Source organism: Mixophyes fleayi, chromosome 6, assembly GCF_038048845.1.
Source record: "Mixophyes fleayi isolate aMixFle1 chromosome 6, aMixFle1.hap1, whole genome shotgun sequence".
In the NCBI taxonomy this organism is placed as follows: Eukaryota; Metazoa; Chordata; class Amphibia; order Anura; family Limnodynastidae; genus Mixophyes; species Mixophyes fleayi.
In genome coordinates this window covers 63,555,065-63,582,924 of record NC_134407.1, presented here as the reverse complement: position 1 = coordinate 63,582,924, position 27,860 = coordinate 63,555,065, and the positions used below count along the sequence as shown (strand labels likewise).

Below are 27,860 nucleotides of genomic sequence, written 5' to 3'. Positions count from 1 at the left end.
GCAGAGGAGAGGGACAGATGGTGGCAAAGGAGGGGGACAGAATGATGGCAAAGGAGGGGGACAGAATGATGGCAAAGGAGGGGGACAGATGGCAGAGGAGGGGGACAGAATGATGGCAGAGGAGGGGGACAGAATGATGGCAGAGGAGGGGGACAGAATGATGGCAAAGGAGGGAGACAGAATGATGGCAGAGGAGGGGGACAGAATGATGGCAGAGGAGGGGGACAGAATGATGGCAAAGGAGGGGGACAGAATGATGGCAGAGGAGGGGGACAGAATGATGGCAGAGGAGAGGGGCAGAATGATGGCAGAGGAGGGGGACAGATGGCAGAGGAGGGGGAGAGAATGATGGCAGAGGAGGGGGACAGAATGATGGCAGAGGAGGGGGACAGAGGGCAGAGGAGGGGGACAGATGACAGAGGAGGGGGACAGAGGGCAGAGGAGGGGGACAGCGTGAGAGAGGGCAGAGGAGGGGGACAGAATGATGGCAGATGAGGGGGACAGGGAGCAGAGGAGGGAGACAGAGGGCAGAGGAAGGGGACAGCATGAGAGAGGGCAGAGGAGGGGGACAGCGTGAGAGAGGGCAGAGGAGGGGGACAGAATGATGGCAGAGGAAGGGGACAGAGGGCAGAGGAGGGGGACAGAATGATGGCAAAGGAGGGGGACAGATGGCAGAGGAGGGGGAGAGAATGATGGCAGAGGAGGGGGACAGAATGATGGCAGAGGAGGGGGACAGAGGGCAGAGGAGGGGGACAGATGACAGAGGAGGGGGACAGATGGCAGAGGAGGGGGACAGAATGATGGCAGAGGAAGGGGACAGAATGATGGCAGAGGAGGGGGACAGAATGATGGCAGAGGAGGGGAACAGAATGATGGCAGAGGAGGGGGATAGAATGATGGCAAAGGAGGGGGACAGAATGATGGCAGAGGAGGGGGACAGAATGATGGCAGAGGAGGGGGACAGAATGATGGCAAAGGAGGGGGACAGAATGATGGCAGAGGAGGGGGGCAGAATGATGGCAGAGGAGGGGGGCAGAATGATGGCAGAGGAGGGGGACAGAATGATGGCAGAGGAGGGGGACAGAGGGCAGAGGAGGGGGACAGATGACAGAGGAGGGGGACAGAGGGCAGAGCAAGGGGACAGCATGAGAGAGGGCAGAGGAGGGGGACAGCGTGAGAGAGGGCAGAGGAGGGGGACAGAATGATGGCAGAGGAAGGGGACAGAGGGCAGAGGAGGGGGACAGAATGATGGCAAAGGAGGGGGACAGATGGCAGAGGAGGGGGAGAGAATGATGGCAGAGGAGGGGGACAGAATGATGGCAGAGGAGGGGGACAGAGGGCAAAGGAGGGGGACAGATGACAGAGGAGGGGGACAGAATGATGGCAGAGGAGGGGGACAGAATGATGGCAGAGGAGGGGGACAGAGGGCAGAGGAGGGGGACAGATGACAGAGGAGGGGGACAGATGGCAGAGGAGGGGGACAGAATGATGGCAGAGGAAGGGGACAGAATGATGGCAGAGGAGGGGGACAGAATGATGGCAGAGGAGGGGGACAGAATGATGGCAGAGGAGGGGGATAGAATGATGGCAAAGGAGGGGGACAGAATGATGGCAGAGGAGGGGGACAGAATGATGGCAGAGGAGGGGGACAGAATGATGGCAAATGAGGGGGACAGAATGATGGCAGAGGAGGGGGGCAGAATGATGGCAGAGGAGGGGGGCAGAATGATGGCAGAGGAGGGGGACAGAATGATGGCAGAGGAGGGGGACAGAGGGCAGAGGAGGGGGACAGGGAGCAGAGGAGGGGGACAGAGGGCAGAGGAAGGGGACAGCATGAGAGAGGGCAGAGGAGGGGGACAGCGTGAGAGAGGGCAGAGGAGGGGGACAGAATGATGGCAGAGGAAGGGGACAGAGGGCAGAGGAGGGGGACAGAATGATGGCAAAGGAGGGGGACAGATGGCAGAGGAGGGGGAGAGAATGATGGCAGAGGAGGGGGACAGAATGATGGCAGAGGAGGGGGACAGAGGGCAAAGGAGGGGGACAGATGACAGAGGAGGGGGACAGAATGATGGCAGAGGAGGGGGACAGAATGATGGCAGAGGAGGGGGGCAGAATGATGGCAGAGGAGGGGGGCAGAATGATGGCAGAGGAGGGGGACAGAATGATGGCAGAGGAGGGGGACAGAGGGCAGAGGAGGGGGACAGATGACAGAGGAGGAGGGCAGAGGAGGGGGACAGCGTGAGAGAGGGCAGAGGAGGGGGACAGCGTGAGAGAGGGCAGAGGAGGGGGACAGAATGATGGCAGATGAGGGGGACAGAGAGCAGAGGAGGGGGACAGAGGGCAGAGGAAGGGGACAGCATGAGAGAGGGCAGAGGAGGGGGACAGCGTGAGAGAGGGCAGAGGAGGGGGACAGAATGATGGCAGAGGAGGGGGACAGAGGGCAAAGGAGGGGGACAGCGTGAGAGAGGGCAGAGGAGGGGGACAGCGTGAGAGATGGCAGAGGAGGGGGACAGAATGATGGCAGAGGAGGGGGACAGAGGGCAGAGGACGGGGACAGCGTGAGAGAGGGCAGAGGGGGCAACGTGAGAGAGGGCAGTGTGCCTGGATGCAGAGGGGGCAGTGTGCCTGGATGCAGAGGGCAGTGTGCCTGGATGCAGAGGGGGCAGTGTGCCTGGATGCAGAGTGAGCAGAGTTTCTGGATGCAGAGGGGCATTTTTGCATACAACTAAATAAGTATTTCTGTCGTGACCTAAATACTTATTACAATTTTTTGACCCAACTACTTCTAAAACAGGACTGCTCAGTAATTATTTTGGAGGCGTGCCTTGAAAAAATTTGGAGACTCTAAGGGTGCCCCGAACTGAAAAAGTTTGGGAACCACTGGCCTACTGTGTTGGGCTTTTTTGTTGTTTAAAGGAAAAAATGCAATAAAATTTTACCTGATTTAAAAAAAAAAAAAATACATTTTATGATGATTAATTACACCTAATTTGATTTATACTTATTTGGGGAAGAAAGTTAGTAAACTTGACAGTTTAACAGTGCAGTCCTGATCTGTTTTTAACAATTTTAAAATAAACATTAATTGAATAAGAGATTTCCTAAAACCTTGTTCACCATATTATAAAATAAAAAAGGAAATTCTTATTTGATTTTTCGGAGTCCAAATGCAAAGCAAACTATTTCTATCTTTCTTTCTTGATCCATCATTATCCAGATGGAACATGAAAAACCCTGAAAATTCCCCACATAAAAAACACCCCACTCATACACTATGGCAGCCCAACACAAAATGACAATAGCCAGGAATTCCCAAGACTCTCCTTCACCACCCATCCAATCACAAACATTGTTCCATACTAGTCACTTGTGATTAGCTGGATGGAGAAAGAAACACAAATGTAACACATATCATACAATATAGATATATGAAATATGTATATCCGCTATTACTATCAATCTCATGATATACTGAAGACATAAAAAAAAATATCAGCATTTTAGCAGAAGGTCTGAAAAGTTTTATGTAAGGAAAGGGGTAGAAAGTTGGACTTCAGTGTGCTGGTATACACTTTCTAAAGATTTTTATGCCTTAATGTGAGTTAGACAGACCATTATTGCGCACCAGTGTATAACCAGGGTATTTTGCGGTGTGGCTCGGGTGCAATTTGTAAATTATATCAATTGTTAGTTTTGACCTATGTACTAAAAAATTACGGCTTGAATCTGATTGGTTGCTATGGACAACATCTCCACTTTTTCAAACCTGCAGTTTAGTAAATATACCCATATAACTAGCTGGCTAGACTTACATAGATGTAGTTGCCAGCATCTTTTCATGGACAGAGCACATAGAGACTTTAAAATAGGCCACATTGATTGCTATGGTATACAGACTGCCTATAAACAATAATACAGGAAATAATGGTAACTCTACCCAAAATAGCAGTGTATCCCTTAGAAATGTTGGCAATTAAGGGTCCTATTCTAGCTTTAAAATATACAGTTGCAGCACATTTACTTTTGCACAATTTATCTATTGACCCGCTTTGTGCATAGGTACATACCCTCTTTCTATCTTTTGGAATTGCACTTTGTGCACACATTTGTGGGACTACAGGGCCAGAGGATGTGTAAAGGTCATTTTGAGGGAGGAAACGGGATCTGCACCCACTCCAAAAACTGGGTATGCCACTCCTTGAAGGTCATTTAAATATTTCTCCCACAACCTTAATCTTGTTTGTGCGTGTGTGTATGTAATATGAGGTTTATCACCAACATTTTGCAAGCCATCTTGATGCATTTACCTTTATAAACAGATACAAAATGGCATTTATGCTGTGGACCTACATCTTTGTAAATTACCTGTATTGTATATCAGGAACCCATCATCCTAGCATCTGTCTTATATTGACCTTGTTAACTATATTAGATCTATCTATCTAATATTATTATTATTATATTTTATTTGGTGCCACAAGCTGTCCGCAACACCGCACAGATAGTTCTTATAGGACATACATGAGACCAGTAAACACAAACATGGGTACAGTTAAGCAGAATAATAAGTGGAGGGATGCACCTAACAGAACACATCATATGGCATGCAGAAGCAATTCGGCAAAAGACAAGACAAGACATGCATAAGACATGACAAAGACAAACGAGGGAGATGGAAGCACTAATGGTGCAGAGGTTTGTAAGATGCTAAGGTCTGGATGGTGCAGAGGCCTAGATGATACAGAGACCTTGAAGGCCAAAATGATGCAAGGGCTTAGATAGTGCAGGGGCCTGGAGGGATGTGAAGAGAATACGTGAGGTAAGTAGGCCACAAGGAGGTCAGCACTGGGCCTGATTATTCAGCAGTAAGCAGGTCCTATGGGCTGGCAAGCAGCAGCCATTAACACAGATCAGGAGTGGATAGAAGAGATTCCAGGCACAGAATGAGTCAGAAGAGCAAACCAAGTAGCCCTGGAGCCAAGTTAGCTAAGCTGCAGGCTGTATATTCGGGTCACAAGCAACTAGGCAATAGTCCACTCAGGCGCAGTGGTGTTCATATGGCAGGTAATCACACCAGAAATAATTCCTGTTGAGATGTGTCAGGGAAGGTGAGCCAGATGCGCAGGTAAGCAGCCCAGTAGGTAGGAGTTCCAGGCCAGGTCCCAAGACAAGGCCACAAGAAGCAATGTGGAAAACTCTGGTCTAGGTGCAGTGAGGAAGATGATCCTGGGCCCGGACTAAAGCCCAATGCACTGCTTGGTGTAGCCATGGCAAAAAGAGCAGTGATGGGGGACAGGGGAGCCTGATATATAAGCAAACTTGGTGGAGGTAGCTGGCAGAAGCACATCCAGTCAGGAAGCCATCTTACCAAATCTACTTCTCCATCTATATCAGATACATTGGGCAGATTTAGCAAACCTATTAAACAGGAAAAGTGGAGGTGTGCAGCTAATTGGATTCTAGCTATCGTTCATATAGTACATTCTAGAAAATGATAGCTAGAATCTAGTTGCTATGGGCAACATTTCCACTTTTCCTTTTTAGAAGGTTTGATAAATCTACCCCAATATCTATCTTTTTTTATTGTTTATATAGTGCCACCATTCTTTTGAACAGCTGTACAGAGAATATCTAACCATTCACCTCAGTCCCCTGCCCCATTGGAGCTAACAGTATACATTCTTTACACACACAGTAGGATTCATTTGTGTCAGCAGCCCATTGACCTACCAGTATTTTTTGGTCTTCGGGGGGAAACCCACACACGCAGAGGGAGAATATACGACTAAACACAGATAATGTTCTGTTTGAAATTGAATCCATGGCCTCACCACTGCAAGGCAGCAATACTAGCCACAGTGCAACCAAGATGCTCCTATGAGTCTGAAGCTTTTTGTCCTCCATGAAATATATTTATTAATATCTACTGTACATAAAATACATTTTTACAGTTGTTACTGATTGAAAACACCTGTTATAGCATACACATATACGCAGTCATTATCATTAGTAAGCGGCACTTAGACTATGTTGCTGGAGTAAGTGGTAAAAGAGAGAAAAATAAGTACTTTTGAGATGTCTACAGCTTGGATCGGACACTGCAGCATGTGCTCGCAATAAGCATGACCTTACTGTACATTGGTTACAGCCAAAATCCCCCTTCCCCGGCCCATTCCCTCCCTGAAATCGTAGGCTGTAGTAAGTGTCCCTGACACTGAATGATGAATTGAATGTGTCTGTGTTCTGTGGCGTATGAGCCTGTTTTGGGCATGCGCAGACTGAGTTTGTGGATTGTACGCACAAAATCGCTATTTACATTCCTTGATGAATTAGGCCCATTGTATTCATTATATATGTTTATAAACATTTACTTACAAAAACTGGATCCTATTTTTTTATTACTTTGTTTATTTTATATTTGTCAAGTCGTCAAATTGAATGTATCAATTGTAACTGGTAATTAAAACAAAAAAGTAATCTTGGTTAAGAGCTTGCCTACAGGACTGCACGATAGTTGTACCAAGCACAGACAGATATCATCACTTCAATATTCATTTTTTGACACCATCTGAACTCTATGAACAATCTTTCTAAATTCATACAATTTCATTATCAGAAGTAAATAGCATTTCTACCCGCTCATTGTCTGCTAATATGTGCCATATATCTCCTGGTTGAGTATGAGGCTGCCCCAGGTTCTAGGCTAATAAAAAGCAGCTGTACCATACCTTGTAAGGAATAAATCATCTGTGCAGACCACAGTGATCTTCAGCACTGACCACAAACCACAGGAACATGTGTGTGATCATACATTTAAACTGTACAACAGTCGTTCCACAAACCACACATTACAGAGAGCAGGGAAAGGCTATGTAAATATGGTATAGTTATGAAAATAAAGGAGCAAAAACACCAAAGGGCAGATTTGTCAACATTGTTATATCCAAAATTTGTAGCGAACATATTTAGAAAATGTTTTCACCTTTGTTATTTCTCCAACTTTTTTAGTTTTATAGCTGTGTTACCTTTGTAATTACTTTGTAACAATTTATGTTATGAAACAAGTAAGTCAACCAATCTATAACATGAGTTATTACATTTTTTAGCAAAAAAAAAATGTTTACAAAATAATGTTTATTTTGAATATTAAATCTTAAGGGGCATATTCAATTGTTCCAAAGTTCGAGTGCGGAAAAAATATTACCGTTAATACGGTAATCTCTCGATGGATTTCAGCTCGCAACTCCCTGAGCTGCGAGCTGAAATCCAGCGAGTAATTTACCGTATTAACGTTTTTTCCGCGCAGGATTACCGTAATAACAGTAATCCTGCGCGGACCGCGGTATTTTCGGCAATCCCGCGGACAATTGAATATGCCCCTAAGAGTGAGAGATTGATGTACTTCATCACTGATATTTAAACATTTAAATCACAGACATTAAATAACATGTATGATGTAATGTAAAAAAAAAAGGCCCCAGAGCTGTAGCATGTATGTTATGCAGATATCAATATTGGAACATTCATCTCTTCTTCTCTCAAGTCAGCTATCAATGAATAAAATATTGCTGCTACAATAGTGAGCAGAATACAAGTCATCTAGTCAGCCGGATGCATTGCTGTCCCATTAACGGTCATTCTTTCCCCAGGACATTAAGGGCTAGATTTACTAAGCTGAGAGTTTGAAAAAGTGGGGATGTTGCCTATAGCAACCAATCAGATTCTAGCTATAATTTTGTAGAAGGTACTAAATAAATCAAAAAGCTAGAATCTGATTGGTTGCTATAGGCAACATCCCCACTTTTTCAAACCCACAGCTTAGTAAATCTAGCCCCAAGGTTCATTTACAAATTGCAAAACATTAGTTTTTACACTGCATTTTGTTTTGTGCAAATGTGCCTAATTCCCACCTCGTTCAAATAAAGGAGTATATCTATCTTCTGGACTTAGAAACTTCCCACAGAAACAAAATCAGCTGTGTGATCTTTTGTGGGATTGAACACATTTCAGCACAAACAGATTCTAGCTTAAATGACTATATTTTAACTGTTTTTAATTGTGAACCTCAAGTAGTGTTTGCAGATCAAATAAAAATATGTTAAAATAGCCATTTATAATTTTTACATGTTATTTAAATGGTGTTTAAAATAAAAGTATTTAAAATGTCTCATTTTAAAGGGAACAGCATACTTTGACAGCGAAAGGCGATCCTCAAACTGCGAACAATGGATGCGAACCACAAATTTAAATCAGGGTCAATTGGCGATTGTACAGTGAACATGTTTGTGACCACTGAACCAATGAAATTAATTAATTTTGAACCGATTGAACATTTCTGTTCTTGTCTACTTATGACAACAATACTATTGTATGGAACATTTAAGAGCAAGTAAAGGCACTATTTGACATTAATATATAGAAAGGCTGTGTTACTGATCTAAATAATTTACCTAAAATTAAACCGTAGACAGTAACTGACTGCTTGGCAAGAATACACTTTGTGGATAGGTTAATTCACACACAGGGATATGAACAGTGATATCACAGAATCTTAAATAATTGCAGTTTCAGCTTTTTACCTGTATCAGATCCTATTTGGACACTATTCAAACGCATGAGAGGAGCCCCAGCTGTCTGTAATGCAGTGTGTACTTTATTTTTATTTTTAACTAGAGATGAGCTAAATTTTAACAGTTCTGCTAAATATTTGTCTCATTATATTATATTTTGCTTGCAGAATTTGTCCGCAAGTGTTCCCAGTCCCATTGCAATCACACCCCACAGCAGGACTCACCGTTCTACAAATTGGCAATAAATACCGGGAAATGCAAATTTATAAGAGATAGCAAAAGAGGAAGTATTTAATTGTATTACCGGAAGTGCACCTCAGCAAAACAGCCTGGATCAAATAGATACCTCATATACGGGTTTTAGGGGTATATTTATTACACTGCAGGTTTGAAAAAGTGGAGATGTTGCCTATAGCAAACAATCATATTCTAGCTGTCATTTTGCAGAATGTACTAAATAAATGATAACTAGAATCTGATTGGTTGCTATAGGCAACATCTTCACTTTTTCAAACGCGCAGTTTAGTAAATATACCCTTAGGTGGGAATTCAATTGACGGCGGGATCGCCGCAAAGCCCTCGCTCAAAAAATATTACCGTTAATGCTGTAATATCTCGCTGGATTTCAGCTCGCAGCTCCCTGAGCTGCGAGCTGAAATCCAGCGAGTAATTTACCGTATTAACGGTAATATTTTTCGAGCGCGGGCTTTGCGGCGATCCCGCCGTCAATTGAATACCCCCCATAGTGTTTGTTTGGGTAAAGTTACAATTTAACTCTCTTTTTTAGCATTCTATTTTTAATCTATGAACATTGTGAGTTATACTGCTTATAACATTACACTGTTTACCAGCAAGCAGGGCAAGCACTAGCAGATTGCTTAAGCTCTCCAATAGTTAGAGGAGGTCTAAAACATTGAATGAGCGACATAATGTTACTCATCCAGGGCCTGATTCATTAAGGATCTTAACTTGAGAAACTTCTTATTTCCGTCTCCTGGACAAAACCATGTTACAATGCAAGGGGTGAAAATTAGTATTCTGTTTTTCACATAAGTTAAATACTGTCTGTTTTTCATGTAGCACACAAATATCAACTTTAAATATCAGTGTACAAATAAGCTATCAAGTATTTGTGTGCTACATGAAAAAACAGTTAGTATTTAACTTATGTGCAAAACAGAATACTAATTTGCACCCCTTGCATTATTTTTATTAATATTATTAATTTTTATTTATAGGGCGCTACTAAGTGTCCGTAGCGCCGTACAGGGACAAACGAAATTACAATACGAGGAGAGACAGCACAGTACAGTAAAACAATAAGCACAATAACTCAGAGAGCTCAAAGCACAGCTAGGAGTGGGGGAGGGGAGAGGGGAAGGTCCGCATACGACGGAGCCCAAGAAGGAAGGCACGGATGACAGGGAGACCCCCAGGGGGGAGAGGAGGAAGTGAGAGGGCACGGGGGGGGGGGGGGGGGAGAGGGTCCAAGAGCAGGAGGGCAAGGTAGCTGGAGAGCAGAGTTAAAAGTGGTGAAGACAGGAGGAGAGGGTGACCCTGCTCAAAGGAGCGTACAATCTAAGGGGTGGGGTAGACAAACAGAGAGACACGGCGGAGAGAAGGAGGAACGGAGGATTAGGATAAGGGAAGGGGAATGAAGGGGAAAAGGCATAAGAAAGGTAGGTAATTAAGTAGGAGACTGGAAGGCTTTAAGAAAAAGGTGGGTTTTTAAAGCCTGTTTGAAACTGGACAGATTAGGGGAAGTTCTGCTGGAGGGAGGGAGCTTGTTCCAGTGGAGGGGGGCAGTGCGGCGAAGTCTTGGATATGCACATGGGAGGAGGTGATCAGGGGGGAAGAGAGGCGATGGTCATTGGCAGATCGGAGATGGCGGGATGGAGCATGAATAGAGAGGAGGGTGGAGATTGAGGGTGCAGTGGTTTTCAGTCTCCTGGACAAAACCATTGTAACATGGTTTTGTCCAGGAGACTGAAATAAGAAGTTTCTCAAGTTAAGATCCTTAATGAATCAGGCCCCCGGTGTTTTAATGCCCCTGTGGCACCCCCACAAGCAGTTTCTTACATGTGAAGCTGCTGACTACTGCTCCTTTTTGTCAGTGTTATTCTGGGAGTGTGGTGACTGGCTATGATGTCACAACCAAACGCAACACTCTCAGTCCCAGGAGGAGTGGATGCCACCGTCACTTTCCCCCAGCCATGGTAAGCAGAGGTGGTGCAATGTGTGTTTGTGGAGGGGGTCCTTCTTACAGGTGGTGGAATGCTGCCTAGGGTGCTCCCAGGGCTTGTGCCAACTCTGCCTGCAACTGATGTGCTAGTGTGCTTGCATGACCCTATTTACACCTGTTGGGCTTCCCTGTACATAAAGCTTTCCGCTACATAGTGCAAGTGTGTCTAGAATTCCCTCATACAGTATAGGTTTGCAGAGCAAAGTTGCAACCTCTGCAGAAAAGTAGAAGTTTGCATCGTCTGAGAGGAGTAATTGGCCAAAGTGACTGCATTCATAGCAACATATAGATTGGGCACACTAGTGCACCTAGTATTGTACAACAACAAAAATGACAGTTCCTTTTGAGGAAGACATAAGATGAAGGGTTGGAGAGGTCACATTTTGGCGTTACTTGCTGTGCGGACAGGTGCCCCCTCTGCAAAATAACAAGAATTTTGTTCCAGAGCCGGGTGATCTTCAGGTCTTGCCCTATACTTTTAATGGGATTCATTGTGCATCTTTGATAGAAAAGTTTCTATGTGCACTCAAAACACAAGATTGTGTGTGTGTTTATATATATATATATATATATATATATATATATATATATATATATATACATTTCCTGATATACCCTCACTCTCATTATTATTTTAAGCTATTTATTAAGAAGTATTTTAACAACTACAAAGGTAACTGTAATGAAAGTGGGGGTGCTGAAGTGAAAATTTACACTTTGCATAGTACGCCTTTGGAAGTGACCTTGAGCGGAGAGTAAACATGCACTTTGATGTGCATGGGACATGTGGGAAGACCATCCACAAATGAAAAACCAATGAAAAATCAAGCCATTATGCTGTGAGCATTGAGTGTGCTTCATAAATGAAGCCCATTGCCTCTTAAATACTGCTCTCCAGCCTTCAGTGACCATTAATTGAACAAACCGGTTCTGATCAGCTACAAATCCTTATGCCTTTGTCTTTTAAAAAGTATATGAGGACACTATTTTTTGAAATCATTATCATTTATAATAGTTACAATATGTCCTAATCTGTAACGTTATCTAGAAAATAGCAATAAAAGAGGAGACCTTATTTAGAGTTGCACAATATTTTACCCCCTTGTACAACCAAAAGAAATCTATATTTAAATGTAATGTACTTTATGAACCTATATAACATTTCACTTTCTGTGTATTCCCAGCAAACAGATGAAATTTGGCGTGAAGTGAGGTGGATAATGGACGCCCTCCAGTATGCAAGATATAAGCAGCCTGTCGCTGGATTACCAATAACGAGATTTGTAGACCTCTCGGAAGAACAAAATCAGAAGAAAAATAATTCCACGTCCTCTCACTTAGATTGTCTGCCGTCCCCTTCACCATCACCAGAAATGCATCGGAGAAAAGCTGCAAGCGGTAAGATTCCAATAGTAGAGCGTAATGTTAAACCATATTCAGGTGTAAAGGTCTCTAATAATTTGTGCTAGACCACTCTTTTTTGAAGCTCATGATGACTGCAGTTCTTATGAGAACAGAACACACTCTTATTTTCAGTGAAGTGCCAAGAATGTCTACCATAAATTTTATATTCGGACCCGGGCAGTAAGTATTAAATCAATGTGTCTTATATTGTAGAACTGTTTAGCGAGCGTGGACCTTAATCCTCCGCTTTCCCCAAATACCACATCTCATACAGTAATGCTCTAATGAAGAATAACAGTGGGTAGCTGCAGTGTATACAGTAGACGTTACAGGCTTGGCCACTTCAAAGGAGCACAATTTACCACTAAGTCACTTTAACCAGAAAACCACTTAATGAAAACCCTCCCAGCCAACCAACTACAGACAGGTGGGGATAAAAGTTTGAGCGTAATCAACTCATTGTGGATGTTTGTGATTCGGAGGCTGGCATGTTAGCAGCTAAGATAATGCCCCAGGGATCTGCTTCAGAGGAGAACTCCTAAGTGACTAATCTTCTAAATGCAAGATTTAGCAGTAAAAATAGGATTTGGGTGATAGGTGTTTGCTTATTTGTACTTCAGCAAAAGTTGGTGTTGTTTGTACATAGTTTGTAAATGGTTCTATGCACCTCAAGTTGTTTGCTCTAATGTTCCTTGATGTGGTTTACATATGTTACTTATTTCAGCAACCGATTCTAAAGATACATTTTGCTTTTTTTGCTCTCTTTTCCTTTATTTAAATATAAGGATTTGTCTTTTCCTCTTTTGTAATTTAATAATGGTGGAAATGATAGGCAAGCACTGACACACAGACACAAGAAATGACAGAGTTTGGATTGGAGTGTTAACAAGGGATGGGCAAGAGAGAAACTATCCCCTATGTATTTAGTATTTTTAAAGTTAAAGGCCAGCTAAGGGAACGATTTGTAGGATAACACAACAGCTTCAATTATAAAAAATATACACTCTTACTGTAGCATTTACAAAAACATTAAAATCATAATAGCTTCACATGTTCTACTCGTGTATTGAATTACCCAATCCCTTTTTCAAGCCATGTACCTATAATTGGCACATAAAGGGCTGCCAAGAGGAATTCAGGGCCCTGGTACAACAACTTCATGCGAGCATGTGAAACAAATTTGCGCCACCGCATCGCAAAATTGAGAGTGGCTGTGGTCATACAATTGTGGGTGTGGCTATGCATCATTGGGGCGTGGCTGGCAGGGAAAAGTGCTAGGCCCTGAATTCGCCGGAGCGTGACATATATCCAAGCACTCCTGACTTTCAGGACATCTAGCACCACAGTGTAGTATAGAAAGAATGCAGTGTGTACAGAAAGAGTTCACAGTCTTGGCCTGCACCTTACAGTGGGCAGAACACTCACCAAAAATTGGCATTGTCCCACTAGAATGACAACATTTCACACACACTCCCCTGCTCTCTCCTACCTGTTCTTCTCATTTTCACCACATGTGGCTGCAGGTTTCTTTAGTTGCGGCTTGTCTGGGTCCTAGGATGTTAGGGGTCCTATTTTGCAAACCAATAGGTACATTTAGAAAATTACAACCAGCCCCGGCAGTAAATCAATAGCTCCCACGATTAATAATTAGGCTTGCCTCCAGCCCCAAAATTAAAATAATAGTATTCCCATTTAATAAATAAACCTATTTCCCTCCCTACATACAGCCCCAGCAATAAATTAATAGTATTTACATTTCATAAATATACCTATTTCCCGCAAACCATCACTGACATTAAATAATTCATAGTCACATTTAATGAAGAGACCTCATTCTCCTCCTCAAAGTCACCCCAACATTCAGTAGCCCCCAAACCAACCCACCTTAAATTAATAGTCCCCACTATTACATTTCCCCACCAATACCCCGCAAGCTAAATAGCACCTATTAATTAGCCAGCATCTACCTCACACACACTACAATGCCAAAAGCTCCCTGTGCCTCCTTATGATCACTGTGCCCCTTCATCACAACCACATTATGCCCCCTTATGATCGCACTGCGCCCTCCATATTGCTTTTCCCCCTTCATCACACTATGCCATGCTGCTTTTGCCCCTCTTTACACTCCGTCATGCTGCCCCCCCTTCATCACCTTGTGCCATTTTGCTTTCCCCCCTTTCTTCATCCCCCTGTGCCTTTAATCTCTTTCCCCCTTTCTTCAGAGTCCCCCCCTTGGCATGCATGGGCCCGGGTAATTAGTACCTACCCCCCCTGCCCCCCCCCCCCCCTCCCGGCGGCGCTGGGCACATAAACCTGTATGCACACCAAATAAATTTAGCACAGTGGACAGAAAAAAAGACAGGGCTCATTTCAGTGGTGCAGGTTAGTGAAATCAGCAGCGCACACTAATTGCACTTATGTGACTCTTCTATTGTTCTTAATAGGCCAAACTAAAGGACACACTGCAGATTTCCTCAAGGCTTCAATAGAGAAAAATTGTGATCATCCTGTAAGAGGAATAGCTGCTTTATGAGTTGCTACCTTTTCATTCCTAATAATAATAATAATAATAATAATAATTATAATAATAATAATAATAATATGGTATTATAGACTAGCGGTTGTGCTGTACAACCCTACTCCAACAGCTAAAATCCGTCTCTTGCTGTTTGGTAATCACTGTGACCATACTATATGTCTTCCGGCTATGTGGCAAGTGGTTTCGTGGGGAAATGTATCATGATCTCTTTTTACATTTTTGAAAATAGACTGCAACAGCAACATTGCCACTAATCTGGGCATTGACAATAGTTAAGATAAGATATAGTGCAGCCCACAAAACTACTGTCAAGGATGGACATGGAATTTTAGCTGTATTACACACAACTAAATAAGTAATTGTCACAAAAGAGCAAAAACGCTTTATTAATGCAAAATGTAGTAACGAGCATTTAATATCAATTAAAACACACACACACATCCTCTCCAAAATAGCCAGTTGGACAAGGCAGAAAAAAAAAATAGCAACTCAACTAGACAGAAAGCCAGGGACCAAATTATATGAAGAAAATATAACTTTGCTTTTGTAACAATAACATACTTGCAAACTTTGGCAACTTTGCCTTTGGGAGATGTAGGAGGCTGGTGGGCGTGTGGGGGCTGGGCTTGGCGAATCGTGTCATTTGGCTCTGCACCCTAAAACACATCATCAGTTATAGCCTGTTATGGCAGGGGACAGGCCCACAATGACGCATGATTTGCATCATAAGTCCCACCACTGCCATTTACATAATTAAGTGTGTCCAGGACCCAGGAAGTTGCTCTGCTCTGAGGACGCCTAGAAATTCAGGAGTCACCTGGACATGGACAAGGAGAGTAGGTAACTTTGAACAATAATGGTTAATTTAGTGATCTGACATATTTGAAAACACCTTATCTGTAATTTTAAGAAAAAGGCCTACAATATAAATTATTTAAACATACTACCTTGTGTAGTGATGTTTCAATATGTGTTGGGTGTTTTGGCTGTGATTATTGTAAAAAAAAATATGAGCATGCCTCAGCTTTGGGTAACTAATCTATTCCTATTAGCAAATGTAAATAAACCTGTTTAACACACAGCAGCATTAAAGTTGCTTGTATCCGTAGATATATCATACTTGTCCACTCTCCTGGAATGTCCGGGAGACTCTCGAATTCTGGATACGTTTCCCGGACACCTGGGAGACCAGACATTTTTTTCATTGGCTGAATTAGAGCCTCAATGATGCCATTTGCTGGGCCAAAATGATGCGATTTGCCCTCTGTCCATCTCCCCCTGCTCCATTACTTTCCTAAATGGGTGGTTGGTGAAAAAAACAAACTATAAGTCAGAAAAATGAAATCAACATAAAACAACTTTCTGTAGTCTCTTGAAATGTGTTGCCCTAGGCAAATGGTTATTTTGCCTACATGGTAAGACCAGCTCTCAATGTTACTCAATGTCTCATTTGCCCTGACATTCGTAAGTCCTAGCTAACTCCAATTCTTAGCCCATGGAACAAGACAAAGAGACATATTCCCTTTAAGGATGTCTTATTTTTAAGTGCCAAACACTAGTATATTGTTCAGATAACGCATAATTGTGTACATACATATGAATACATACAGCTATGTTATCTTCAATTTGTCAGCATTATACTAAATAAACTCACACATCGGGAAAATAGTCACTAATGTAGTTTTCTAAAATATATATATATATTGTTTTCATTTCTCTATAGTCACTTCCTTTTGCCCATAATTTTACTTTATATACGTTGTGAGGGAGAGAACATTTGACTGATAACGGGTGTCACTTTTCCAGTCGTTGTACATGCAAAAAAGAGTTGTGAAACTCAATTTAACATGTTATTACAGGCTTGAGAGTGCAATATTTTTCCCATTGACACACTACACAGCAACAATATAATCATGATACTTAATCCTTTATACCTATAGCTGTCTGAAAGGCTCCACAGCCCATTAACTCATTTCAGCGTGGGTTTTCTCGACAGAAAAAAAAAAATACTACAGCGTGAAGACAAATAGAAGTTTGCTCGCTGCTGAAAAGAGTTTCTGTTTTGCAGACAGATCCCCATTAAGCAGGAGCACACTTGGGCAGGGAAATAAAATCACTCTACAGACAGATGAAGATCTGGGGGAAAAGGTTCAGTTAGTAAAAGCTGCTTGCAGTGCATATATATATATATATATATATATATATATATATATATATATATGTATATATATATGTATATATATATATATGTATGTATGTATGTATTTATTTATGTACAAAATCTATGATCATGCTCAGATTGTCAATCTTTTTATGTTTTTATGTTTACAGCTGGACAAGATATGCTTTAACATGCTATACTTTGTAACTTCTGTTATCAGCTTCTTAAGGCTTGAAAAAGGTCCATAGATTATACTTCATTTATCTACCCCCTACAAGCATTGAGGTCTGTTTGACACCCCAATATTCCCTCTTCACTATAATATAAGTCTCACATCACTACTCTGTGCTGTTGGGAGACCCTGCTCTTTCCACTATATAACCCTCATTGTGTGGCTTTCCTGCCATCACCGATCATAGCAATGTCCTTCTTACATGCAGCCATACCTGCCTACATTTCTGATTGCTTAATCAAGATGGTTTAGCTCCAAACTATTCCTGTTTCAGGTGAGACCCCCACCTGTATTTTGGAGTATTCTGCAGAAATCAGTATTGTGTGCAGTCAAACATTACCCTGTCCTCATTTATATCACACACTAGGACATGTCAGCACACTAATTTTCTGAAATACTCGGCACATTCAGATAAATTAAGATGAGCTGATTAGCTGTTCTACCTCTGCCCACTTCACAATCCAGGACACAAGGATATGCAGGAGGTAAGGAATGAGAACAAAAAACAGCAGTGCAACTTGTCAAGCATATTTTAAACAGCATTAAGAGACATTTGGACATTCACAAATACTTGCTAAAATATTAAAACAATAAAATATTATAATATAGAATTTGTTGGTATCAAAATCACCCAAATTAATGCGGAAACTGGTGCAATTATCATACCTGCCACAAGTTATCCTCGTATCACTAGCCTTCAACATATAAATATAATATCTGTGTGAAGTTTGTAAGTTCCCCCAGTCTTTGTGGGGGTATCCTCCATGTGCTCCAGTATCCACCCCCACTCCAAAGACATAATGGTAGGTCAATTTGCCTCTGACAAAGTTTACCCTAGTGTTTGTTTGGTAGGGATTATCATCATCATCACCATTTATTTATATAGTGCCACTAATTCGACAGCGCTGTACAGAGAACTCACTCACATCAGTCCCTGCCCCATTGGGGCTTACAGTCTAAATCCCCTAACACATACACACACACACTAGGGTTAATTTGTTAGCAGCCATTAACCTACCAGTATGCCTCACAGATAAGGCCATGGTTGGGAATTGAACTCATGACTCCAATGCTGTAAGGCAGAAGTGCTAACCACTAAGCCACTGTGCTGCCCTAAATATAGATTGTAAGCTCCACTGGAACTGCAGAATATGTAGGTACTATATAAATAACTGTTAATAAATAAATATAGCAGGCCAAATATAAAGCATAATAGTAGCAATGTTCTTATTATAAGCTTCTTATATAGGTATGAACTTCATCAGGGCTTGTAACAGATATTTCCTTAAACTTATACAGTGTATAAATTATCTTTATTACATCACACCTCATTAGTAGTAAATACAGTAGCAATCTACCTACTAGTACTACTACTTATATTAGATTGTATCTGAGTGATTTATAAATACTACAAACTGTGCCTAAGTAAATAGATAAATGTATATCTCATGGTGTCCTTATATTAGTGTAAAGGTTCAACTCACTTAAATGTCGATATGTGCACTATAAAGCATCCACTTGAATTTAAATAAAAGTAATAAATTATTTACAATTTGCAGTAGCCACAAAGGGTCAGCATGTAATGAAAAAAGATTTGTCACAATAACCCTGTCCACCCTCCCTCCATGATCTTCAGTAAGATGCCCTGCTATAGTAACATTGTTACCTCCACAACACTTGGTAAGCCCAACCCTGTCCAAGTATTAATGATTAATGGCAGTGAATATAAATTGAAGAGCTGTGGAGTATTCTGGTGCTATAAAAATAAGTAATAACAATACATAAAGTTTATTTATTGACCTGAAATGGTTAATCTGCAACTAGCCAATCAGAGCAGTTTTCTCATACTCCAATCAAAACGGCTTGCTCTGATTGGATAATTTTTTGGTACTGACTCCTCCGTAATTCAATTCGCATCTCTGCTTGTGGCAAGTACTCGATCAGGCTTTTTTTTTTGTTTTTTTTGTTAAATTTCCTTTTTGATTACTTCAAGGCATATAGAGTCAAAATATTTCATATGGAACTAGTAGAGTAATAAAGTGGCAACGAGTGGATTTACAATACATGCAGTGTCTGGGGTTTTTATGCTATTAAGTACCTTTTTGAAACAGCATTTTGCAGTAAGCCTTGGCTGCCAGGGCATGCTGGTGCTTTTAGTTCCACAAACATACTTAATGATTTTAACACTTTAAACTATTGATCTGGCACCCACTGCCCAGAAGTGTTGGATAAAGTCCCAAACCTATTCAGCATGGGGATAGTTGCAGGTCCGATTCGCATAGAGAATTCCGCCCTGTACTGATGGCACTGGGGCTGGTATGACATGACAGGGAGCTCCACATTGGTCTGTCTTCACTCATTAATGGTAAGCAGCCCAGGCTATGGTACCATGGTGAATAGGGACATAGCTCCCAGCTTCCAGGGTGGCATTAGAAATGCTACGACTGTTGGGATGACGGGATAGCCCTCTCAAATTGGGACCATGCCCCTACATCAGTAAAGTTGGGAGATATAATCATCATCATTTATTCATATAGCGCCAACATATTCCATAGCACTTTACAATTGGGGACAAACACAGTAAACTAATAAACAAACTGGGCAAAACAGACAAAGAGGTGAGAAGATATGCATTTAATGAAATAATTCCTCTTTATTTTGCTGTGCAAGCGGTAAGATAAGACAACATAAAGTGAACCCACAAACAATAAATGAATAAAGTAGGAAATAACTCTGAAAAAAAAGAAATAAGGTGGGAGTTGTGACCCCCTGGGGATATATTTACTAAACTGTGGGTTTGAAGAAGTGGAGATGTTGCCTATAGCAACCAATCAGATTCTAGCTGTCATTTTGTAGAATGTACTAAATAAATGATAAGTGGAATCTGACTTTTTCAAACCCGCAGTTTAGTAAATAAAGCCCCTTGTGTTTTACGTAAAAATAAAATATTTGCTATATTGTTCATTCCTTCAGCGTTTGTGGACTTTATCTTATTGGAGATTTGCATTTTGCCTCGTTGTACTATTTATATATTGACAATTTTAAGGGTTCTATTTAGTTGTATTTTTATTCATTGTAAGTAAACTCTAATTTTTCTAGCTGTGCTAATTTGACTGTAGTGTCATTCCAATTTGATTGCGCAATCTACTTTTGTAATCTAATTTTATTTACTTTCTGTTCCATGTATTGTATTGTATTATCAATCTGTATCATGATCCTGCTATCAATAAAGGAATACATATATATATATATATATATATACATATATATATAATGTGTCTATGTACGCATACCTGCACACTGTTAAACACTGGAGACACAGATGTAATTTGAAAGTTTGAAAGATTTATGCTCCTGCTGCTCTAAGTCATGGACCCTGTAAAACTGAGCTGCTCGGTTTTGTGACTATGCAGGAGGGCCCTGTAGTCGCTTAAGTCCTGTGCGATCAGTGCACATAGAGACATCATTCAGCCACACACTAAAAATACAGTGATGCCTTAGGGATGTAGTCTAGGTAGAACAGTGAGTTCCTTCAGGTTTGGTAATGTCCTCCTCGCAACTGCTTCAGGGTTTATTGGACTTCTAGTTACTCAATCCCATCATTGTGGAATTCTAGCAGGATACAGCATATACATATATTTGTGTGTAAGTCCATTTTTTTTTTACTAGATGCCTGCTTGAAATCTCTGCGTATTTGTGGTTAAGATGCTTTTGCTGGTGGCGTGAGTCATCATTCTAGTTATAAATAGTCGCAAAGGCGTATTTTCCACAGTTTTCAAATGATTCAGCTTTCAAAGCCATGGGGGTCACAACACAGCATCTAATAGGAAAATTAAGCAGATTAACACATTTATGAAATCTCAGTTTATATCGCAAATATTATCACATATGTCAATATTATTTGCAAATACTATAAAAGAAACAAAAAACATGCTAGGTATTTCAGCAAACTTTGATTACTATTATCGCATACTTCCCAACATTTATCTAGGCAAAATAAAGACACAATAGTCCCATCCATCATACGTGCAAGTCACTCCCCCAATTCACAGAATCCTTGCCCCCAATCTGACAGACAGCGCCCACTTTCTGACCAACTATTCCCACTCTCTGGCAAATACTTCATAAATCCTGCTCTTTCAAAGGTCTGCAATCTGTTCTGTCCTGCTGTGTAGGGAGGGTTGCAAGGTTAGAAGACTGTTTTAGGCCCTTCCGATGTTCTCATCAAAATCACAAAAATGTATTCATGAAGAATTGGTATTGCAGCACGGTGGCGTAGTGGTTAGCACTTCTGCCTTACAGCACTTGGGTCTTGAGTTCAATTCCCAACCATGGCCATATCTGTGAGGAGTTTGCGTGGGTTTCCTTCAGGTGCTCCGGTTTCCTCCCACACTCCAAAAACATACTGGTAGGTTAATTGGCTGCTAACAAATTGACCCTTGTCTGTGTGTCTGTCTATCTGTCTGTGTGTGTGTGTGTGTGTGTGTGTGTGTGTTTGTCTATCCGTGTCTGTGTGTCCGTGTCTGTGTGTTAGGGTTAGACTGTAAGCTCCAATGGGGAAGGGACTGATGTGAGTGAGTTCTCTGTACAGCGCTGCGGAATTAGTGGCGCTATATAAATAAATGGTGACGATGATTGCACAGAATGTAAAGATAGAAATTACATATGGTTAACAGTGGCTTTTAGCTTACACTTTGAAACATACACTATTTTTTGATATTTGTATTTCCACTCAATCAACTGTATTTAAAATCATGTGTCACATCTTTAAATTTGTTAATTTATTGAAGAGCAGACACTAAATTCCCTTCATTTTGCCAGCAATATACTTTGTCCCTCCATTCCTGAGGATGCGCTTTGTAATAGCTGAGGTTGTTACGCTGAATTATTTACCATACTATGGGGTTTATGTATTAAAGTGCGATGAGCCATTAAAACCAGAGAAAACAGCAGTTTTCTTCTAATAATGGCAATCGTAACATGTATGAAGGGCTTATGGCAGGTGAAATCAAACATTTCTTCTGCCATAACCCGTTTAACGTTTCTTATCACAGTCCCCATAAATTAATATGGGGATTGCGAAATACTACAATGTATAAAGCTTTGAAAAACGTAGCATTCCGCTGCAGAGTAAGGCCATCTCAGGATGGCATTACCTGTCTTCGCAGAATCCCTTACCTTCTATCCCCGGCAGCGCTAGGCTGTAGGTAACTAGTAAAAACAGTTCACATTAGACGGGGGAATTCGCCGGGTTTCCCAGGGCAGCCTGGCATGGTACATTTAAGGGCTACTTAAATATGCATTGCTGCAAGTTGTAGCGATGCATATTTATTGACACTGCATATTTAGGGGGAGTGAGAGTTTGTTTTTTAGATAACATGTCCACAATCTTGTGAAACGAACACTTATATGTGTTGTGATTCTATGTTGTTGCTTTGAGTGTTGTGATATCATTGTATAATGCTTGAACTCTCCATTAAGCTGCAATGCAATGTAACACAGCACAGAAAGATGAACAGACATAGTGATAAACAAAAAGAGAAGTGATAGCCAAAAATTAATGCAAAGTCTTGGTCTTACCACCCCATAAAACCAATATTTATTGGAAGCATTCTTAAAATAGAGCTAATTTAAACATGCATTGAGAATTCCATTAGTTATGGTAACCCAAGCTTCTGTAATATAGGACTTCCCACCTTGAAAACATGCTCAGTCATACAGCCTTTGGCTTTCTGAATTATATTGAATCAGAACACTGCAGTCCTTTTCATACTACTGTACTTATTATACACTACCCATGCTCTGCCCAAATGTCGTCTCATGTCTCCCCTTTCTCACTATGGGGTCTTTGCATCATAAGATGTGGCACATTTATGCACTGCTAAGATGCACTATGCCGGGACTACTCTGGGAGCCCCGGCGAAGTGGCCCCTCTCCTGCGATCCTATCGCTGCCGGTGATAGGAGGAATTGCTGTTCGTATGCGCACACCATTTTCACTATATCGGATTCTGCAAAGCCAGAGAGGCTTCAGCAAAATCCCATAGAAAATGACAGAAACGCCATCCTGAGATGGCGTTACCTGTCTGCGCAAAGTAAAGCTTCTCAAAGCTTTAAGCATTGCAGAACATCGCAGTCCTCATATTAATCTATGGGGACTGCGATGCTGCACGGTATTAGCCTAAGTGGAGGAGATGTATGTGAAATCTCCTCTGTTAGGCAGTTAATGCATAATAAACATACTTAAAAGATACGGAAACGGCTGTTTTCGCATCTTTTAAGTGGAAAATTAGCTTGATGCATAGACCCCTACATGTTACAAATTTAGGATATCAAAATTGACGTCTCTATCAGAACAGAACCTGACATATCTAAAATGAAATATCTCTCACTATCAGGAAATGCATGCTGTCTTTCTCAACCTGGGTCAGAAGTGGAATATATCAATCATCACGCTGCAGCCCTTGCCGGAAGCTGCTCCTGCTGTCTTTTGTGTCATCTTCTATGTCACTGATCATATCCTGCATATTGAACAAATGACAGTCCACAGCTAGAGAAACCAAATATTCCCCAATGTGATTATATGGGTATTTATGTTACGTATTGCCACTATTTGGTGCTCTTTAACATTCTCCTGGCTCCGTATCGTCTAGTATATAAATAAAATATGCCTAATGGATTTTCTTGTTGCCTGTAACCAGGGAACAATGGGAACATTTTCTAAAATATGTAGTGCGTGGGCTCATAGTAAACATTTCCATCATATACGTTCACTCTTATCTGACAATCCTGATCTACTACACTTTTTACGTGTTCTTACATTGCTGTTGCTATGTTTTTGTTTTTGTATCTACATTATATGCTTCATCTGAAAACCTAAATACATCTGTTAGTTAGCAACAGTATTATCTACAGACTGTGTTAGTGTTCTTGTACACATGTGAAGCTCTTAAAACATTTTAAAAGATTCTTAAGGACTCGATCTGTACATGGGTTCTAGACCACTTGAAATGAAGATCTGTCTACTTAATACATTTGCCTCTGTTAATAAACAAGTCAAACACTTAAGTAGCTTAAACATGGGGTTTGAATACACAAGCTCTTGACTTAAACAGACCTTTCACCTATCAATACTATAGTCATACGTTACAAACTATTTGTCCGATCAGGAATTCTGGGCCTGATTGATTAAGGATCTTAACTGAAAAAACTTCTTATTTCAGTCTCCTGGACTTAACTGAAGAAACTTCTTATTTCAGTCTCCTGGACAAAACCATGTTACAATGCAAGGGGTGCAAGGGGTGCAAATTAGCATTCTGTTTTGCACATAAGTTAAATACTGACTGTTTTTTCATGTGGCACATAAATATCAACTTTAAATTTCAGTGCACAAATAAGCTACCAAGTATTTGTGTGCTACATGAAAAAACAGTCAGTATTTAACTTATGTGCAAAATAGAATGCTAATTTGCACCCCTTGCATTGTAACATGGTTTTGTCCAGGAGACTGAAATAAGAAGTTTCTTCAGTTAAGATCCTTAATGAATCAGGCCCTCTGTCTTTCCCTGCCATCATGGCATACTCTTGAAATGAAGGGTTTAAATAAGCTCATAGTGAAATCTAAAAAGGCATATTTGGGATCTTCTTTTCTTGAACCAATGTAATCCATGTGGATAAAAAAAAACCCTCATAGCTGATGAATGGCTCGATAAGCTTCAGATGCAATTAATGTCCGAATAGCACGCCTACTTAATAGATGGGCAGCCAATCAGGAGCAGTCTATTTTGTTTGTCCATATATGGCACATTAGACATAGTGCTGATGGAATTAAGTTTATTTGCCTTGCGGATCTTTCCACTTCCTTAGTCACCTCAGTATAGAGTCCTCACTTGCTCTTGTCTCCTACTACTCATCCTGTCTGCATCCTTAGGGCCATGCCACACAGACATTGTAGGATGCCATGGTTTACTGTACTTGACCTGCATTGTCAATTCCCTTTCCTCTCTCATACCACCTTTCCTGGTGCAGGCGAGTGGAAGTTCCATAATCACACAAGTTGCATAAGCGGATATGCTTGTGCCCAGTGCGTAGAGTGATTTAACTTAAGATATACAAAATAGGGCATGGCCAAAACATTGAACATAACACACCGTGACAGGACTTGGGTCCAGGAGGTCCAAAAACAGAAGCCTCAAAATCTGGGCCAGATTCATTTCAACAAGTTGACATCATCTTATGAAGTAGAATGCTGTAAAATATTTTTTTGTAGAAGATTCAGTGCTATTTAACTGATGCTTCAGCTATGCACACTGCCATAAAAAAACAAAAGGTTTATTGCAGTTCTGGGAACTATACAGTTCCTGGGATGAAAAATAAAATTAAAATTGAAGCACAACAACAAACCAATGGGCTACACCATGGGCATGGATAATCATAATTACAATTATAATGTAATACATGTGCATCCAGTGCCCTTTATAAATAACCTCCATTGACTTCTTTATCTTAAATATATGTTAATAAAGACAGATGAAGACAGTGGGGCTCATTCATCAAGGTACACATCTTGAGTTTGATTCCCAACCATGGCCTTATCTGTGTGGAATTTGTATGTTCTTTCCGTATTTGCATGGGTTTTCTCCGGGTGCTCCGGTTTCCTCCCACTTTCCAAAAACATACTAGTTGGTTAATTAGCTGCTATTAAATTGACCTTAGTCTGCCTGTGTGTGTATGTTAGGGAATTTAGACTGTAAGCTCCAATGGGGCAGGGACTGATGTGAGGGAGTTCTCTGTACAGCGCTGTGGAATTAGTGGTGCTATATAAATAGGCGATGATGATACGCACAATGCATATGTGCAAGTCCCATCAGAACGCATGGAAAAAAATAAAATACATTAATACATCTTAATACTATAATCATTAATAAAAATATATATATTTTTTTTAATAATTTTAATTAACATGAAACACCTATATCAGGATATTCTTAATGCCTACTGTACATAAAATGCATTTTTGCAAATTGCCTTAATTGCAAACACATTTTCTAGCATGCATACACATCCGTCATCACTATCAATCGGCACTTACACCTGCCCTGTAGCTAGTGCAAGTGATATGGCTAATGTCAAAGATCTCAAAGAAGCCCAGAGCTTGAATCGGACGAATGTGCATGCACTCGTACTTGGCACGCTCAACTGTACATTGCCTTCGTGCATGCGCCCCTTCCCTCCCCCATTTCTCCCTTAAAATCGCAGGCAGTAGGAAGTGTCATGTGTGTTTGAACTTGAATTCCATGCACTTGTGTTCACTGACGTAAAGTCACTTTCTGAGCATGCACAGGGCAATTTGAGCAATTTCATGCAAAACACGGCACGCAACAGGACTTACGTCCGAAGGTGAATCAGGCCCAATGTGAGTAATATGCGCTGGATCACACCTAACTGGATTGAGAGCTGACATATATGAATGCAGTGTGGCTTATTGGCCGCTAAACCTTCAACTTCCGGTGTGACAGGTGCTAGATCACATTATTTTTATCAAAAGTTTAGAGGCTAAAATTGAAGGGTGGAGTTAAAATTGGCACCCATAAAAGAGAAGCAAACTATAAACTTTGTGATATTTCTAATAACATATATGGCTATATCAGCAGTTCACAAAAAACGTTGTTTTATTTTGCTTTTTTGTTATATGTTATCGCTATACTTTTGTGGACTTTTGATGACCATAAAAATGATATCAGTCATGTGCAGAAAAATGTACAATTTTAACTCTGATGTTTTGTCCCTTTTCTATAAAAGTTGACCTCTTTTAGCAGGGGTGTTCTAAGTCAGATAAGGTAATGGTTCGTTGTGAGTATGTAGCAAATACCTTTATTCACTGTTATACAAAAATATAATCTTTACAAAAAATATTATTTACCTTTCTTTGGTCTGAAGAATTACAGTGCATATGATCCTGACCCTTAAATGCCAATAGACACGTGGCTCCAAGCACCTTCTCTATTTAAAGTCAGTGGCATAATCCTGAATACCGTTCTCTCTTCATCATAACCCTGGCATGAAAAGATTAGCTTCATCAAACAAAGCCGAATCCTTCACAGACATAACTAAGACTAGACAGGAGACAGAGGTAGGAAACTATAATATACTGGCTATGTGCAAATAACACCAGTGTGGCAGATTGTCCGTGACATAAACACCCTTATAAAAAAAACTGAGCATCACAGTCTCCTCCAGCACTGAAGGGGTGAAAATCTCTTTCAAAAGGCAGCGAGAGAGGACAAAACAAGGGAACTATGCCTGATTACTGAGTTACAGATTTGTGGTGTTGGCAATTAAATGTAAGTTTAAAACGAACGTCTCCCCAGGGTTGGTCTTGCTGAGTGCTACTGATGAAACCAATACTGCCCCCTCTGTTATACAGATACTACAGGGAGGCTCGCAAAGTACAAACACAGGAAGTAAATGAGGCCAAAAAAATAAATAAGGGCTCTTCCTGATTTAGGATGTCTTAATAGGAACGTTCTCAATGGATCACTTAGCAAGAGGCTACAATTTGAAACACGCTATATAGGAATGTGTGCTGCAAGCTATTGCAATTCTATGCTGCCAGTTTTTCAGAATCATCCCCTAAATTTGTTGCTGGTAGTTATGCAGATTGAAGTATTCAGTTTTATTGATCAGTTTATCAGAATTATTGAGAATATT

The 27,860-nt window shown here is 41.0% G+C and overlaps 1 protein-coding gene across 1 annotated transcript in view; it reads left to right on the top strand.

Annotated features, from left to right (window-relative positions):
* Positions 1-27,860, top strand: part of ANKFN1 (ankyrin repeat and fibronectin type III domain containing 1) — a 396,769-nt gene that overhangs the window by 354,023 nt on the left and 14,886 nt on the right. Inside the window, exon 17 of the mRNA XM_075216743.1 lies at positions 11,997-12,210. Coding sequence (XP_075072844.1) covers positions 11,997-12,210 — 214 coding nt within the window. The remainder of the gene's footprint in view (positions 1-11,996; positions 12,211-27,860) is intronic.